Source organism: Poecile atricapillus, chromosome 3, assembly GCF_030490865.1.
Source record: "Poecile atricapillus isolate bPoeAtr1 chromosome 3, bPoeAtr1.hap1, whole genome shotgun sequence".
Classification (NCBI taxonomy): domain Eukaryota; kingdom Metazoa; phylum Chordata; class Aves; order Passeriformes; family Paridae; genus Poecile; species Poecile atricapillus.
In genome coordinates, this window is record NC_081251.1 from 87,572,549 (window position 1) to 87,590,521 (window position 17,973).

The 17,973-nt window shown below is 39.1% G+C and overlaps 1 protein-coding gene across 1 annotated transcript in view; it reads right to left on the reverse strand.

Annotated features, from left to right (window-relative positions):
• Nucleotides 1-17,680, reverse strand: part of PLB1 (phospholipase B1) — an 86,271-nt gene extending 68,591 nt beyond the window's left edge. Inside the window, exons 1-14 of the mRNA XM_058836019.1 lie at nucleotides 17,552-17,680; nucleotides 17,013-17,071; nucleotides 15,550-15,581; nucleotides 14,642-14,685; nucleotides 13,714-13,798; nucleotides 13,151-13,202; nucleotides 11,923-12,009; nucleotides 11,372-11,434; nucleotides 9,993-10,075; nucleotides 7,549-7,624; nucleotides 6,802-6,906; nucleotides 5,238-5,327; nucleotides 970-1,032; nucleotides 79-159 (exon numbers count right to left, since the gene is read on the reverse strand). Of these exons, the coding sequence (XP_058692002.1) occupies nucleotides 79-159; nucleotides 970-1,032; nucleotides 5,238-5,327; nucleotides 6,802-6,906; nucleotides 7,549-7,624; nucleotides 9,993-10,075; nucleotides 11,372-11,434; nucleotides 11,923-12,009; nucleotides 13,151-13,202; nucleotides 13,714-13,798; nucleotides 14,642-14,685; nucleotides 15,550-15,581; nucleotides 17,013-17,071; nucleotides 17,552-17,624 (993 nt within the window). The 5' untranslated portion in view covers nucleotides 17,625-17,680. The remainder of the gene's footprint in view (nucleotides 1-78; nucleotides 160-969; nucleotides 1,033-5,237; nucleotides 5,328-6,801; nucleotides 6,907-7,548; nucleotides 7,625-9,992; nucleotides 10,076-11,371; nucleotides 11,435-11,922; nucleotides 12,010-13,150; nucleotides 13,203-13,713; nucleotides 13,799-14,641; nucleotides 14,686-15,549; nucleotides 15,582-17,012; nucleotides 17,072-17,551) is intronic.
• Between the last annotated feature and the right edge of the window lie 293 nt (nucleotides 17,681-17,973).

A 17,973-nucleotide genomic window follows, 5' to 3' on the forward strand; every position in this document is an offset into this window, starting at 1 on the left:
GGCTACAATACACTTGTACCCACCTGCCCCACTCCCTGGAATACATGCAGTCCATTTTTGCAAACAATCCTACTATACCTGAGATGCTTCTTTGGTGTTTGATGTCCTCAGGGAAAATGAGTAGTTACTATTTTTATATGTAAACAAATATGGATTCTCCTGCAGAGTGAAGAGAGTATGTTTACCAACGCTAATGGAAATACAGTCAGCTGATGTTAAAGTCTTCTGGCTACATTTTCCGAGCAAAGAAGATCTTTACAGTATTAATTTTTGAATGAACGTTGTATTAGTGAAGTAAACAGGTTACACTTTAAAGTTAAACCCTGGTCTGAAGTCCTGTCCTAGGTATGCTTTAGGCACAGCACCACTTCCTGCCTTAAACCTAACATCAAACAAAACATAAAATTATATTTCTTTGGTATTTTCATTGCTGTTCAGAAGCTTTTGGATGCCAGTAGTATTTTGCCACTATCAAACTACTGAAGTCAGAGCTTAATTGCAAAAGCATACAAGAACTAGTTCTTTGAACATGAGATGCTCCAATCCTGACTACTTACAGCTCCAGGGACTAAATTAGTAAAACATGGCAGCAGAGGCAAATCACAGAAAATCTAGATTATATAAAATACGTGGATTCAATTTTATTGGTGATACAAATTTTAATATTGATAATGCACCTCATGCCTGCAACTAATAAATGCAGATTAACTAGATATATTTTTTTGGACCAAAAAACATCTGACAGAGATGATTTAACTAAATTTTGTCCAAAGTTCTTTTTTTTAGAGCTTCGTCTGCAGAAAATAAAGACCCCATGTCAATGAACTTTAGGAACACTCAGTTTTTAACAGTGCAGTAACTCACACAAGTGCACATTCCCAAGAACTTCAGAAAACAATAGTATTTAAAAATTTGGAAATTCTGCAAAGAGTAAATAAAAATCACAGAATAACAAGGAAGCCCTTTTACCTGAGATGGACACTGCACAATTTTTGTGGCACCATAAGGCTGCTTCTGCCCAACTGGCTGCATCTGGAAAGGGAGAGAGCAGAGGAATTGTACACTTGCTGTGTGTGGGAAGGAAGGGAGAGCAGCAGCAATGCAATGGTTCTAGTACCTGAAGTTTTCCATCAGGCTCATATACATATATCTAAAAATATATACTTAAAATTTTCTTTTGCTTATGATAAATATTTATCTATGCATAATATACAACTTCTATACCTACAAAAGCAAGGAATTGAAAACAAGTCCTCTCACGTGAGCAGACTGTCTTCCCATCATGACTAAAATCTCCATCCAAACATTAATTTGGCTTTTAGGAATGCCAATGACTCGCTAAGTGTTGATGGTTTATCCTACCTTTCAGAACTGTTTCATTATCTACACTCTCACACATGTTAGGCAACACCAAAAGGTGCTTTTCTACTCCATACAGAGGCTTAATAACATTTATGTTTGTTGGCCTTCTTGAAAAAAGATGGAGAGGGGATTATTGTAATGAAAAATTATACAGAATTATACAGAAAATAGAGACAGCACAAAGGGGAAAATACCAAAAATGATCACTTCACCTGTTCAGGCAGCTTGCTGAGCGCTAATTAAATTGCAATCACACACCGAGGAATTGGCTGAGGGTTTATATCCCTCAGTGCATGTCTGCTCACCTTGGCACCAGCAGCTGCCAGGACCAGCAGCCTAAACAAGAAACAATGCAAGGGACTAGAAAATGCAACAGTAGCACACTTGGCATCACCAATACACTCTGGGCAGGAATGCTATATTCTATTTCAGTTGTGCCATCAATTAAATTAATTGGAAAATGCAGAGAAATAGAGAAGAGTCTTAGAGAGTTTATATTATTTGAAAGAAACAATTGAAGAATTTGAATATTTAATTTTGAAAAATTTGAAGAAACTATCTCCTTTTTTGAGTGGGGTGGGGGGGAATAAAATTAATTTCCCCAGAATGGGCACAATAATGAAGCTTCAAGAAAAGATACATTGGAATAATTTCACATCCTCCTAGGATGAAACAAAGTAGCTATTTCATTCCATTCTTAAAGAAAATGCACTTCCAATGCAGAATCATCCCACAAAACATGAGATACATACAATATGTATCTACAATATTTCTTGACTAGAAATTAAGAACAAACAACTATAAGACACTTGCATGTGTTGGAAGATGGGTAACAAGAACAAATTTCTCCACAAGGCACTAAGTTCCAGATGGCTCAGACACAAGAGTCTTTGCTCCCAGCAAAGACTGACAGCTCCCATGAAGCTCAGTCCTGGTCAGAGAATGGGGCACAAGGGCTGTATTATGGCCACCAACCCTCCCCCGAATTCTAGCAGATCTGTCGTGCAGGCCACTTAGTGTGTGAGTCTGCCCTGGTACTCAGCAGGTTATAAAGCAGCACAAACCCCAGAACACAGAAGAGAGACACAGGCAGCCTCTTGCCATGCTGTTCACTTTTGGGTTCTTGCCTGGTTTTAGTTTCTCTTTTGGTTGCAGGATAGGGTTGGGTTTTGTTTCTGTAACACCAAAGTGCCAAAAGACAAGAAGCCCTTACTCTTATGAAGTTCTTTACATACACGAATGGAGCTTTGCCCTCAGATATATGTCCAAAGGTAAAATTGATTAATTTTGGCAAATGCCTACAATCAGGCTCTCTGTGGTAAACATCAAAGCTGTCCAACTACACAGCCAACCTCTCTCAGCTTTTCCAATGTCATTTATGAGACTGTTCTCTGGTGTGTCCTTGAGAGTTAGAAATGTTTTGCTCTGCCTACGACAAGCCCTTTGGACATGATGGCTCAGCTCCTTCTCAGTCAGGCTGAAGTGCAGCCCTAAGGCCAACTGCCATTAGATTTTCCAGGTTCTGCCCTTTGGCCAATAAGTAGGTAATTATTCCAGGAAAGAGGCTGGTACCAAACCTCAGTACAAGGTCAGGACAGCCTGGCAGAGAGAAGAAGGAGCTCTCTCAGCTCCCAAGAATGCATTATGGGTTCTTTTTTAAATTTTAAAGAAGTCAGCATCAACTGGGTTTCCCAGTAGAACTGGAGAAACCTTTACCAGGTGAGGACACCTGCTAGTGTTTTTTATGCTGAATGCATCTTTCATATCTTCTTTTACATCCTGGCAGAATAAGTCAGACAAGCCAATCACAGGAAGACAAAGAAGCAACCCTGAAAGGCCCCTTCCTGATGACTGCTTGCTGTTCTCTGAAAAGTCCACTTAATCAAAGAGAAACCTAGAAAAAAGATGGCAAAATGAGTTGAGGCAATTGTTACCATTTCCACAGTCTTCCTTCAAACCTGTGGCAAGATGTGGGTTTGCCACATTTTGCTCCTCCTCCAGCTCACCTAGGCGGTCCCCCACTAAGGGAATCACCTCACACTGAGAAAAAAAAAAACATTGAAATAAAGCAAAGTAGGTATTTCTCTCCTTTATGACAATGTCTTGGTTCTGATGGCTTCACAACATGCTCGTTGCCCAGGTCTGGGTAACTGACCCTGATGCAGCCAGCCTTAAAAGCACAGCTTTGTTTTGCTTATGGTTTTTCATCTCTGCTATTTCCACCAAATGCTCCTGGGCAATCAGAGTGCTGTAGTTGCTCAAGGACCGAGCACAGGAGGACAAATAAAGTCTGTGCAGAAAAGGTTTAGTGACAGAAAAATGAAACAGAGGGCATCTATTTTATGATGTAAGAACTAAGCTAGGAACTGTGATGTCATCACAAGGAATATCACAGATAACAGCAAAGGGGATAAATGGACCCAGCATGGTTGTTCCAAGGTTACCACTGCAACAGCTCATCAATTTTTAACTTCTTGCCTCCTACTAACTAACTAAAGTCCTACTAACTTTAACTAAAAGATAACATATTTTATTAAAGTGATTGTATTAGTCTTCTAGATATATCATCTGATGGAATAGAAGCCTCTTCCTGCAAATTCTGCTTCTTTAAATGATCAGGGCTACAAGAGCATTATTAATGCTTGGATTAGCATAAAAGAAAACAAGAACAAGCCAATGTGTATGAATTTATTTTCAAATGTGGTTTATGAAAAGGTTGTTGCAGTACAGACTTTTCTTTCCTTCATGCTTAGGATAATTTGGACAGACACAGGAATAGTTTGTACTCTCCAAAGAAAATCTTACTAACACATGGACTGCAAAACAAGACAAAAGTGTTTTATATTTCATCTAACGTATTTGGCCATTGAAGATTCTTTTTCATTTAAAAAGAGATTGTATGTGTTATAAGATTAGTAGGAAAAGAAACAGAAAATGTTGAAAGCTTTCAGAAGAAAACAGTAAAATCAACATTTTACCTACAACAATGCATGCAAGGTCACATCCAAACAGTAGCATCATACTTATCTCTGTTGAGTCCAAACCCATGTACCTGCTTTTTTTGTCTCATTCATACTGAAAAGTAACTCACATTTCTTCACTTGCCCCTATAACAAATTTTAAAGTGCAAACTATTCCAGTTGTACATGCATCCACTCAGTCTCACACACACAAATGCTGTGTGTCAGCAGCTGAAGCCTGAAGTGGGAAACAGCCCCCTACAGAATTGGTCATGGTGTTCAAGGTCAAGTGGGTCAGAAAGTCCACATTTCTTTCAGACAACCCCTCCCACTAAAAGAAACACCATTTTATGGCTTTCCTCAGCTGGATAGGACATCCAGTTCGAGAGGACCTAACAAGAGCTCCTGAAGGCTGTCTGTCATCTTTTCACTATGAGCAACAGCTGCATAAAGATGATGGTTAAGGAGGAGACAGTGGTTTAAGACTCATTAGTAAAGAAAGGTGGGGGATGCAGGACAGAGGACAGAGTAGATAGGAGTATAATTGCTATAATCTCAGGTTAGGACAAGCCTCACTCATCCTGTGCTGTGCTGTCAAAGAGGTAAGATTAGCAAAAGCAGGATATGTTACAGCTCATTTATTCCATCTGGCTTCCCAAAGGGCTACTCTGAAAACCTTTCTAAGAAGTTCTTAGTAGAAAGTAGCAACAGAGTAAGATTTGTCTTGGAAGTGCAGGGCATTTATAGCATTATTCAAGACTAGCTTCCTTGCACAGCTGAGGATAGCAGTCATTGTAAAATTCTTATATTCTTCCTTCCCCTGCCTCTTTACTACTCAAAGCCTGGCTCATGCAGGGTTGTTACCAGGCTTCTGGACCAAGTTCAGCAAGAAACAATCTCTGTGGTACTGCTTACCATGTTGTTCCAGAGGCCCACAGACATGAAAATATAATCTTCCAGAATTCTCACTTGTGTCTCCGATGTGGTAAACAAATCATCCTTGCCCTGAAAGAGAAAGTACTTTGACCATCATAAAATAATTAAGAGTATGGAAAGATGAGATATTCAGTCACAAAAGTTCTCAATCTATAATATAATATTCATATCCACAAGAAGATCAGTCTTTGGTATTCTCATTAAGCCATTTATCACTGATCCCAGTTATTACTGGTGTGTCAAGATAGAAAGATGCTGTTTTTGTAAATGACTGCTGCACATCAACAGGACAAGAAGAGCAGTGCAACAACACAGAATGATCACAATAGTACCACAGAGTAGAGCAGGAAGACATAGATGTGAATGCATGAATCATTTGGAATAAAAAACATCACTTCTAGTTTACACATGCATTTAAAGATTAGAAACATGCAGAATTTGTCTTAAGAGGACATGCTGAATTTTAAATGAAATGTAACTGTTGGAAGAGTTTAGAAGGTTACATATGGTGGCCTGCAGGCATACCACAAATCAGAAGTAATAAAGAATCCACCTATGACATATGACGGTATTTAAAAAAATAATAGCGCAAATTACTGACAGAAAAAGTAATGCCATGAAAGTTAGAAGTCTTCTATTTGCATATGGACCAGCCCTACAACAAGGAGCCTGACAAAAGATGACCCCAGCAGCAACAAGATTTTGCAACATAGCAAATCCTTTCATTTCCTGGAAGAAAAATTCCTTCTTCCAATTCACTTTGATCTGATACTGAGCTGAGGGGAGCACTGGAATTACCTCAAATTCATGGAGTTATCATGTGCTCAAAAACACAGACAATGAGTCACTACCAACCAATTTTACATTAAAAAAACACATAATGTGATGGATTTTGATACCTCCCGCCATGTGAGCCATTCTCCAGAAAGCATTATTCTCTCTCTTCACTGCTAGATCTTAGACAATCTTGACCTTTCAACTTCCCTTTAAAGATCACTTTATGAGAAAACCATGTCTGACATCCTAGGCAATCCCATCTTCATTCCCTACTGTCTACACCAGAAAAAAAGTCCGAGTTCCCAGACTCATTGCAGGGAAATAACTGTACTTTCCAACATAGTTTACAAACACCTTTATCTTTTGTCCCTCTAATCCTTTTAAATACTTCACATTTCCCACTTTTTGCCTTTATTGTCAAACACATGAGCATAATCAGGGATGAATACGGTGATGACTACAAAGATATGCAAAAATCAGCAGCACTGACAGCTTCCAGACACTTGGGACTTTTGGTGCAGAGGTGCCATAGCTTGATTTATCCTGGAGCATAGCATTCAAAAAACACAGGAGCTCTGATTCGTGCTGTTTGAATCAAGTTCCACTGGCAGGACTTCTGTGTCTGATCCAGAGGTGTGTTCCTCCTGTGCCTGCCTACCCTTGTCTTCCAGAATTACACAGACTAGGACAGGAAAACCTGCTGAATATTGCATTCAGTCCCAGGAGACACAAAACAGAAAGAATGGAGCAGATTGAATTTACTCACCAAACTGAGCAGCCGATTTCTTCCTTGGAGAGAAGGCTGAAGAACAACAGTGAAGTCATCCTTTTGATCAAACCTCTCAGACTCCAGTAGTTTTTCCAAAGCATCCTAAATAGACAGCCATTTAATGAGATAAGCATTATAGGGTAGAGAGTGCAATGTATGTGTGATTCATCAGAGCTTAAAGTAAATTTAAATTATCCCCATCCCTAATAAACCACAAAAATAAAATTGTGTAATCCAGAACAAAGACAGTAATTTAATGAAATCTTGTTACACAATAACTGGAAAATCCTTGTAGCTATGAGATAGATGGTTTACCATCATTTTCTTTGACAGGTCAGCAAGCTTAGCAAGGCAATGTAATTTCATGTTTATTGCCACCCTGACATGTTTAAAAGAAACTCTAGCACAACTGTTTTTGTCTTAACAGAATATTTCCCTCTTCTAAACCATGTGTCATTTTACTGGACAAGATTGATCTTTTCTCTGATGGGATAAGAAAAATCCTAGGTTACCAAAAGTTATATAGGCATTCAAAACTTCAGGAGATACTAACATCACTCAGCTACAGAGAGAACTTATTATCAGTATTCCTGAGGTAAGAAATTAGATGAGGATTGCTATGGATATATGACAGAAAGGCTGTCACTCAACTTCCTCACTGCTATTCCTTGCTTCAGGGCAATCTGGAAAATGAAGAGACACGTCTAGAAATAGGAGAGCCAAACAACACAGAAGATGCCATACCTGATAGGACCACCTCAGTATGTTATCATGTAACGTGGACTGTTCAACATAATTGCACTGATTCCTGCCTGGATTGCTGCAGAAAAGAATTAAAAACATGAAAGACATTATGAACTTTTGATAAACAAGGTGGATAGCATGAATTTTTAAGCATATTTTAAGCCACTGACAAGCACATACTAAAGACTAAATTGTTGTATGTGTAGAAAAGGCTACATGGAACACGTTAATTTTGTTATAAACATAGAATGATATATGTTCCCATATCCAGAGCTTTGTATCTCTTTTTTATTTGAAAGCCTAGTTAGTTGAGAAGTATGCCAGACTTAGATTAGCACAGTATCTCTCAAGCTAGCAACATGCTCAAGATTAAAATAGCAGCTGCACTGGTTTTCAAATATTTCCCTCTTTGTAGTCACACAGGAAAATTGAACAAACTCAAAATACTTCCACAGGAACTTTTTCTAAAGTATTTGGCATGAAGACATCTAGAAACAAGGATGGAAGCTGCAGAAGGTTATACATGCTAAAGGATGACAGGCACTGTCAGATTTCTGAGATGCAACGTGAGATGGGTATACTGCATCTATTTTAAGCTAGCTAGAGAATTCTGAGAGTTCCCAAAGGTGCAGATGGGAACAATATAAGATACACATAAGATTAGTCACGTTCCAGCAAAGATACACTCCCTTGAAATTTTCTGGGTGGGCTGGAATCTGAGAAAGTTTCTGGGGGATTTGCAGATATAAGCAATAAGTGTGTGTCGGGATCCTTTTCATAGAGCTTTAGCTAAACCCATAAAATGAGAATTTTCTGATAAAGTGCTATTATCACTGCTGGTGAGTGAAAGAAATACAAACTCAGGACCAGAATCTTAAAATCATAAAACACATGAAGAGCATTACATGCCTAAAAATAGGGTTCATGCATTATTTATAGGGCACACACTTCTAGTTAGTAAGAAATTAGTAAAGGAGGGAACTTTAAACCCCATTATGTCCCAAACTTCAAAGCCTAAAGTTAAGGCATGAGACTGAAAGTTTCAACCACTATTATCTGCATTGACTCTTAAAATTTCACATTTTGGTATGGATTTATATTTTTCCATCAAAGCACAGTTCCTAATGACAACTTAGTAACCAAATGCTGGAGGTCCTTATCTGGGAGAGGATCTGGGACAGAGGCCATCTAACAAATTTGTGGGAACTGTTTATCAACCAGATAAACATAGCTATGAGAGCATGCTGACAATAAGAAAGCAAATTGCCTTAAGTACAAAAGGAAATACGAAAATTCCTCAGGAAATTTCAGCTAGAGGAAAACAAAATAGATCTATTTAATTTTAATTTTTAACACCTTCAGTATTTGGCAAGGCCTATATTACTAAACACATCTTTTCCACATTTCTCACATTTTTCCCCTTCATCTTTGTGCAGGAGAAATAAGCCAGAGTGCCCCATGCAGTCACTTTTGACAAGGAAAGCTTCTCCTCTCCTTGTATTTGTTAAGTATGTGGTTACATAGCAGCTGGACCTCTTCCCCCATTCCATCAGAATGTCTCCAAGGTTTGTACTTGCAAAGTTTGTGAAACACTTCAGGATGACTATATTAGTACATGTGGCGTTCTGTGCCATGAGCACAGGGGGAAATAAATTACTGTGGAGTAAGATGAAGTGTAATCTCACCAGCTGTAAACTACTCCATCATAACTGCTCATGTGCACACTCCTACTCCATACTAAATCAGGACACAAACTCCTTTTTTTACAAAGTACTGAGAAAGACAGATAAATAGATGCAGTTACCATAAGGAACTGATAACTTGGATGTTCTCTACCCTAGCATACCCTAAGCCTAAGTAGAATATTTCCAATAGCCTAAAAATGTCCTTTAAAAGCAGTTGCTCGTTTTGTGAACACTACTATGTAGAAATTTAAACTTTTGAAGCACCTACAGAGCTTCTGACTTGAGAGCTGCAGAACAAAAGTATCACTGAATAAAAAACTGGGGGTAGCTAGACAGTGCAGTTTTGTGCAGTGCTGGACCTGGCTGAGATGGAGTTCACTTTCCCCATAGCAGCCCATATTGTGCTGTGTTTTGGATTTGTGGCTAAAATGTTTGATAACAAACCAGTGCTTTGGCTCTTGGTGAACAGTGTTTGTACACTTGTTGTTGTTTCTCTTTTTCCTTTATTCTGACCCAATACTTAAATGTGCTGTCCAATTTTACAGGATTAAAAGCACTAGCTTCCTAGTAAAAAAAATATCTTTCAGAGAGAGAATATCGGAAAAAAAGTGAAGACTTAAAATCTTCTACATACATACATATTAAGGGCAGAAAAACAGTTCAGCAGATTGTATCTCAGTCATAAAGTTGGTGCATATGCATAGCTATTTGTTGAACACCAGCAGGAGACAGTAACAAGAAGTTAAAGAAAACTATTACCTAGCATTACTGCAATCTTGGCATGCAAGAGAGGCAGTTGTGAGCTCAGTGGAATCCACTAGGTTTATGAAGGCCTTTGGAACCTGCAGTAATAAAGTAAAAAATTATTCATGCTAGATTTGCAATTAAAGATCAGCAAGCAGCAATTACAGTCAATTACGTCTACAACTTCACATGTATTACTCCTGGCCTGGGATTCTACCCACATAAAATCAATGATCTAAATCTTTGCCAATTATGTCCGGAACCCTGCTCCTATGCCTGCTACCTAGGGTCATCATTTGTGAAGTACTTGTGACCATGCTTTCTTCACTGATACACAGTCTTTCATTTTACATAACCAAAATGGCCACCAGCCAACTAAACTGAACTCAAATGAATTTGGAACTACCATTCTTGTGGCAACATAGGAATGCAAAGCTGGGGACAAAACATCCTGTATAACAGCACAAGCACTCATGCAACCCACTACACCTCTCCCTCATGCAGAAAGCAGCTTTTCATTTACATAATGATATTTCACTTTTACAAGTGCACATAAACAGATTCTGGAAATAATAGCAGAGAGAATCTGAAGAGAATGTGTGGGTGGAATTTCCCCCATACACAACATTTGTTGAAATCAGTTGGAGAAAAACGAGTGGTTGTGGTCTGGTGCAACCAAACTGTAGCAGGTCTAGAACAGGCTGTAGGCCTTCAATGCAGCAAAACAAAATTATCGGAAGATGAGATGCTGTTGAAATAATTCAGTTAAACAGTTTATAGTCTGCTTTAGTAGTGATCTATCCTCATCTAGTCTACTATCATTAGTAGACCAAGATACAGTGCAGAAGCAGATGGCTTCCCGGAAACCATCCTAGATAGGCAGATAATTCTTAGCTCAGCCAGCTAGAAAACCTTTAGAAAGGCTGAGATTTTTTAATGAACACAAAGTAGGAAAAAAGGTCTATTGTATGTATTTTAATGGACCTTTTCCCTGGTCTGTAAAAGTCATCACCAGGTAGTTAGCAGCCTGTACATTGCCCAGGTGCTCACACCAGATAGCAGTTACTTTCACCAACAGCGCTGTTAAACATAACTTTCACACCTAGACACATGTACTCCAATTTTTATATAAATAATTTTAAAAATACCCTAAAATTGAGTGGTACATCAGCTTGTGTTGCAAAACAGAGCAGTTACCCATCCATCCTTTCTGTTTGCATGCATCAGCTTTATTAAAACCTGAGTAACACTTGGTGAAAACAAACAGAGCCAGTAGGTTGAATCCAACGATACTGGTGCTCTAAGTCATGTGAAGAGTGGCACAAGCCCAAGTCTAGTAGGAGAGACTGGAAAAATACACAAAGGATTCAGCTTTCCAGGGCTGATGAACACACCTTCTTATATAAAAAATCCAAGACAGCTTTAAGTTTTTCCAGGTTTTCCAACATGCAGTCCTTCTGTAAATGAGACGGGAAAGGCCATCAAAACTAGTAGAAAAAACAGTTATCCATTTTCTAAAAGTCAAAGACTCTGCGTATTAAGCTGTGTACTGAAGGGCTATTAAGAACCATTCTGTTCTACATTCAGCCTTAGCCAGCAACAAGTAAATAACATGGGAACTAGTCTTGTAATTTAACTGCCTATAAATAGACAATTTGACATATAGTAAAAAAAAACAAACAACAGGCATAGGAAAGAAAAATATCTTTATACTTGAAGGTGGAAAACAGTTGTTCTACTATGACATCTCAGACTGGGGATGGCAAATTAAGTACAGATGCTTATAAATACAAAACACATGGTGTGCCAGGAGCTTACATCATTAGAGAGAGGCATCCCAACATCCCAGACCTAACCACTCTGGTTCCCTATGGCAGAGAGCAGAGCATAGGAAAGTGTTCTAACTATCTGCCTTGACTGCTAAATCACCCCTCAAAGCTCTTACCAGTTGTGTGGAAGCATAGGAGGAGCATGGGGTTTCAGCACTAAAAAATACTGTGATCAGTTTCCAGTCATTTTGGAAGTCCATCATCTGGGAGAAAAAATATAAAGGAACAGTGAGGTGAGGGAAAGTAAAGGTGATCTATTTGCTATTTTCCTTTCTCACACAATTTGCTGTGGGTGTAAAACCAGCAAGACCAAACAATAGTCCAGAGCCCACCCCTGGCCATCTTGGTCCCTTCCATTTAATGAGCCATCCAGCATTTCCTTAGAGGACAGAAAAACAGATGGTTAGGCATCAAGTGCTGCAAGTAAAGCTGAACACACACCTACAAAAAGCTCAGGATAGGGCCTGAAATTGCTGTTTCTGTAGAAGATACTATTGGAAAAGATGGGCATGGACAGTTTAGCACAGAACTTGATGTTGTCTCTTTCCATCACTGTTGCAGTTTACCAACCCAATGACTGTACATGAACTGCTGAGAAGGGGTCACACTAGTCAAAGCCTGAAATAAAAAATCTGCTCAGCTGTGCTGTGTTTATTAGGCAATGCTGTACAATCCTGAAGGGCCTTGGTTAGAATCACACAGTTCCACAAACATGCATGCTAAATCCCTGTAGAACAAAGAGGGAATAGCAGAATTGCCTTGGCAATTATGTTTTCCCATTATTTCAAGATGATTTTACAAAATACCATCATGGTTAAGAATAAAGGAAAAATGAATGCTTAAAGCTCCAGGATGAGACCTAAAAAGCACTCAGCCAGGAGCAATAATTTGAGCTCTCACCAGCATCAGCCAAAGCATATCTAAGTCTTTCTTTTCCTTTTAGAAAATATATTCCTAAAAGACCAAAAATGAACTGAAGAGACAAATACTGAAAATTATTATTTTGGGTTGGTTTCTCAGAAACACTGGCACAGTTGCAGAGTGTAGCTAGCAGAAGTCTCACAACTTTTTTCAACAGGAAGCAAACATATTGGCTTCCCTACCAAGCTCTTCAGCTGTTTTGACAGAAGTAAAAAAGGTGGGATACTTTCAGAAGAAAACTCTGCACTTGAAAGGCACAGAACTGATTCATATTTACAACAGAAAGACTGAAATCTATTAACCTCAAGAAATAGCATTCTCTGTTTTGAAAAAATTTTTGAGTGTTGTTTAAGTACTAAACCAATTTTCTGCCTTTCTGCCTCAACACCATGCTTTCTGAATTGTCCTGTGCTTTGAACAAACCTGATCCACTTTCATGAGCTCCACTATTTCTTCAGCTTGATGCAGGAGGTCTCTGAAAAGCAAAAAGGAAGTGAGAATGTATTAAGGCATCAGTAAAGTTAAATCTCTGGCTGATTCTTACCATTGAATCAAACAACATTTAAGGATTCAGGTTGGATTAATCTTTTCTCTCCTAAATGTGTTAAGATTAGACAATTGATGGTGCTACCCAGAGAGCTTTGGGTGATTAGTTCATATTCAGCTGACTTTCAGACATGTGCACTTAGATGAAAACAGCAGCTTAGTAGGCACACATCAACTTGTATTTGAACCAAAAATTTGTTTTGCAGCTATAAAGAGATGTGATGTTAACTCAGGTGATACAGACGCCAAAGTGGGGGGGGCTCTGTTCCTCCTGATTCTGACAGATGCCGATTGAGCCACAATGACAGCCTCTGCCAATATTGAGCATATTTGGAGTCCAGTGAAGTGCTCCAGCATCAAATAATTCCCATCAAAGCATTTCCATCCTTCCCCTTGCCAGCTGTACATCAACTACCCAGCCAAAAGCCCCTCAGACTCACCTGGCTTGACGGTCTGGCACCTCTCCCGCTGTGCCAGAAAGAGGGGACAGATGTAGGACCGAGGGGTTGAAGGTGCTAATGAAAGCTGAATGACACACCCAAGTTAGGCTATTTCTGCCACCAACAGACTGCTACTCTGCTGATTCATTAAACACAACAGAACTAAAACAGCCCCAGAACATATAAAGACTGAGGATCTCTTGGCAAGCATGAGAGGTGTGCCCAAGCCCCTCTGCTGCTGTTTTTCTTGGTTTTTTTCCTCACCTTCTGAAGTGAAGGCTTGATATCTGAGTTTGCCTCCAGACTCAGGTCAAAAACCTCCATCCTGATTTCATATGAGCCACAAATATTGTAGGTGGGCTTAAATACATTTCCCTGTAGAAATGAAGCTACTGGGAAAGGCTGCTCAGGAAGACTCATGAAACACCAGTGAGTTGCCACATTTTAAACGCTTTTACAGGGATATGGATGTGACACCAAGGAGTTAAGACACTAGGAAGATGACTTGGAGGGCAGGACTCTGGAGCTATACATTACTCAACATTTCAGCGGGCATGAAATTTTACTTGCAATGCCCTTTAAGTAAGTAAAGGCTGCCTTCAGACACGGACAATAGATGATGAATTCACAGATGTGGCACATCTATGGCAGCTCCAGTGTAAATCCTAAGCACATGGAAGTTCTGGGCAGGCAAACCCACACAAGATTTCACCAGGCCAGCATGGGCCACAAGCACATACCAGCAGAGACTGTGTAGTGGGTAGAAATAACAGGCCAAAAAACCTTGTTGGGCACCATCCCTCAGGCTTCCCTTATGCCCCCGTGTGCCTGTGCTGCACCTGCTCTGCAGCCCAACAGAGGCCTGGAGCTCCTGCCAGCGAGTTTTTAAATCAATTTGCTTAAGTTTTAGTGTGACAGAAAGACGCACCTGCTAAAGTTGCCACATTTAGTTCAAGGAAGTTGTTTCTTGTGCTACAGAAAGAGAAAACAGGAAGTCCCTGTTATTCCATTTCTCAAAGAAAAATGATATTACAGCACAGCTACAATTTCTTATTAGTTATGCTGCATCTCAGAGTGAAATTCATGGCAGCTGCTGCAAGAATGGGGCCTTTCTTTCCCCAAAACTGTCATGTCATCAGCTACTGCTGTGTAAGAACATAGCCTCAGATCTCAATTTTTTGTGTCTCTGTACCCTCTGCATGTTGCAGTACTTGTGCTTGCTTATAGGTATAGGTATAAGTGATGCAGGGGCCTCTCTGTTTACACACAAGAGGACACAGATGTTTATGCAACGATTAAAAAAACTTAGTATTTTACAGTTTATCTGTGCAGCGCTAAATCCTCATCTGGATTGCTGAGACTCAGAAGATCTGCACAGACCTGCAACTACAAGGTTTAGCCATGTGTTCACTTGCAGATTTATATCTGCTAAAGGGGCATGGAAGGAGACAATGGGGTAAAGCTTCTCCATGAAGCACTGGGAATCAGCCAAGCAGAGGACAGGGTACTGGGTTCTTTCTTAGCTCTGATAAATCCCTGCTTTCTAATCTCTAACTAGTGAATTATGATATTTACTGCCTAGGATTGATCATACAGCAATGGTTCTTAATCAAGGGTATTGAAACCCTAAGGTAATTCTATATCCTGCATAATTACAAAAAAAATGTTACCAAAGGACAGGAAAAGTTTCAGTGTCTCAAAATCCTTTATACTTTACATAGACTTTCTTGTCTTCTCTATAAAACAATTAAAAAATTGCTTGGCCCTAACTCCTGCACCGTGATACTATAGAGATTAAGATAATGAAACTTACAAAAGCTAACTATTAATTGTTACCTTTGGAGCAAATCCTCACCAGATCCTGGTGTCTGTTAACAAAGAAGAAGTAAGAATAATATTAAGCAAAGTGTAAACTAGACCTCCGTATGCTGTTTCCCTACTGTATTTCAGTCCTGTTAGAGACAGTATTGTTTTCTACTTACTCTTCTCCACTGTGTTGTAATCACTCACAAATTTAAATTATTTTCCAGAACTTCCCTATTACATTGCATTTTCATAACCTGGTAATCCTTTCTCAGTTACTGCTTTCATTAATGATTTTTTTACACATGGCTTAAAATAAAATTTGTTAAGTTGAAATCAAATTCCATAAAACAAAATGCTGTTCTAGACCAAATTTCTCTGGATCTAGTCCTACTCCTTTTCAACACAGGACATAACCTATCATTTAGATAATTTAATAGATGGCACTCAGACAGAAGGGTGTCTGTTAAAAAGACACAACATCAATAGAGGAACTTCACTGATTTCAGAGAGTTTGACAAGGAGACAGTGATAGGGATGTTTGCTCTAGGACAGCAAATATTGCTTAAAAGAAGATAATTTATATGTTTTTCTATGACACCCCCACAAGCAACAAAGACACCGGTCCAAAGAACACTTGGCTCCAAAGGGCCATGCACCTGATATGGGTGAAGGACCTTTGCATTCAGGACAATAATTTTTTTCAAAAGATAGAGGTACTCACAAGGAGTCCAGAAATGCAGATTTTCTGAAGGAAAAGCATGATATACTGATGGATACCATCTCAAACTTGAAAGTTATTTTGTAATAAGGGAGACTCTTCCCCATTTTTCACAGTTTTTTTTTCACTTTTTTTTTGCAGCCTCTCCAATGGCCATCAATTTTTGCTCTACAGGCATTTCTACACTTACTCAAAGCCTGAGAATTGTAGTTAAATGCTTCTAATTGGGCCTCAAATCTGTTTCAGATATCCACTTCTACCTATTAAGGACAAATAAAGATCATCCAAATCTGACTATATTATTACAGGCAGGAGAATTTTACCCACTGGTCTATAAAACAGAAATAATTTTTTGTGATTCTTATAGACCTTCTGCCTTCTAGGTAGGAAATTTGAGGTGGAAAATCTACAGCATTTCTCAACAATTTGTATTTGTTCCAGTTTGCAATTTCCCAGTATCTTCTTCCAGTTATTCAATCTATTATGCTCATTTTTAGGAAAATCCATGTACTCTAATCAAATATCCTGGTTCTCTGCAGGAGCACTGTGATCACATTTCCTCCTGTGCAAAATCAGCTGGCTGTTTTTAGATTCAGGGTATATTGGAAGACTGAACAGCAGGTATTTCCAGTTGTTTTTTCACCAGAAGTCTTTGATGCTTAGGGAAAGACTGAAGTCCTGAACACTCTGAGACCCCAAACTACATCATCAGCTGACTTCATCATCACAGTGGAGGAAATGGGTCATGTTCAGCACATTTCTGGCTTGTACTTACTCTTTGCAAACTTCCTATTGCAGTGACAGCTTTAATGTCAGCTGGCCTTAGAGTATGAACTGCAGAAAAGCAAAAGACTTCAGGTTACAAAAAAACCCAAAACAGTAACCCTAAAAGAAAGTTACATTCACCAGTATATTAAAACATAAAATTGGCTAAAATGGTAAAAAAATTAATACTGATGACTTTGATTGGAGGCTTTAAACTACCCAGAAAGCATGAGAAATTTTTTTCAGGTGTTCAGTAAATACTTTGAGTGTTTAGAGGCACTGAAAAGCTCAATCATCAAGCAAGAAAAGATTAAAAAACACTGCTGGGAATGATTGAAGTAATAGTGGCCTCCCCAATCACCAGCTGAAGAAACAAAGGTAGAAAAGTAATCAGAAGTAGAACAAAAAACTAAAGAGTTTATAGAGCCTAGCTGCACTTCAGTCAATCCCATACACAGACATCTCTGCAAACAGCTGATTTCTGCCCCAGACCATTCTCAAATAATTTTGTGAGGGAAAGCCTCTGCAGAGACAATATCAAACACAAACCTGAAGATGAAGAGGTCTCAGGGAACATTGCCTGGTCACATGAAAACTGCAAGCTTCTTAGAGCCTTAGACATAAAGAAATAAATATGGTTGATTGCTTAGATCTAACAAGGAAATCTGTGGAATGAGGGGTCCTACAGGCTCCATTCCCACACAGAACCAAGATTTTACTCATGTAAACAATTTCAAAGGACACCTGTGTTAGAAATACATGGAAACACAGATTTGCATTTTCAGCTAACTCTTCTAGAACTTTACACTTTCTCCTCAGCTTTCTTCTGATTGCCACAGCACTGGGCCTGAGCAAATCATGAAATAAGCTGACTACGTCCTGTCACGTCCATTGCTGCAGTGATTGCTTAATCTGGAAAAGGTCACAAGGAGAGCTACTGCAGACAACTCTGCGTGCCAAGGGGTACCCAA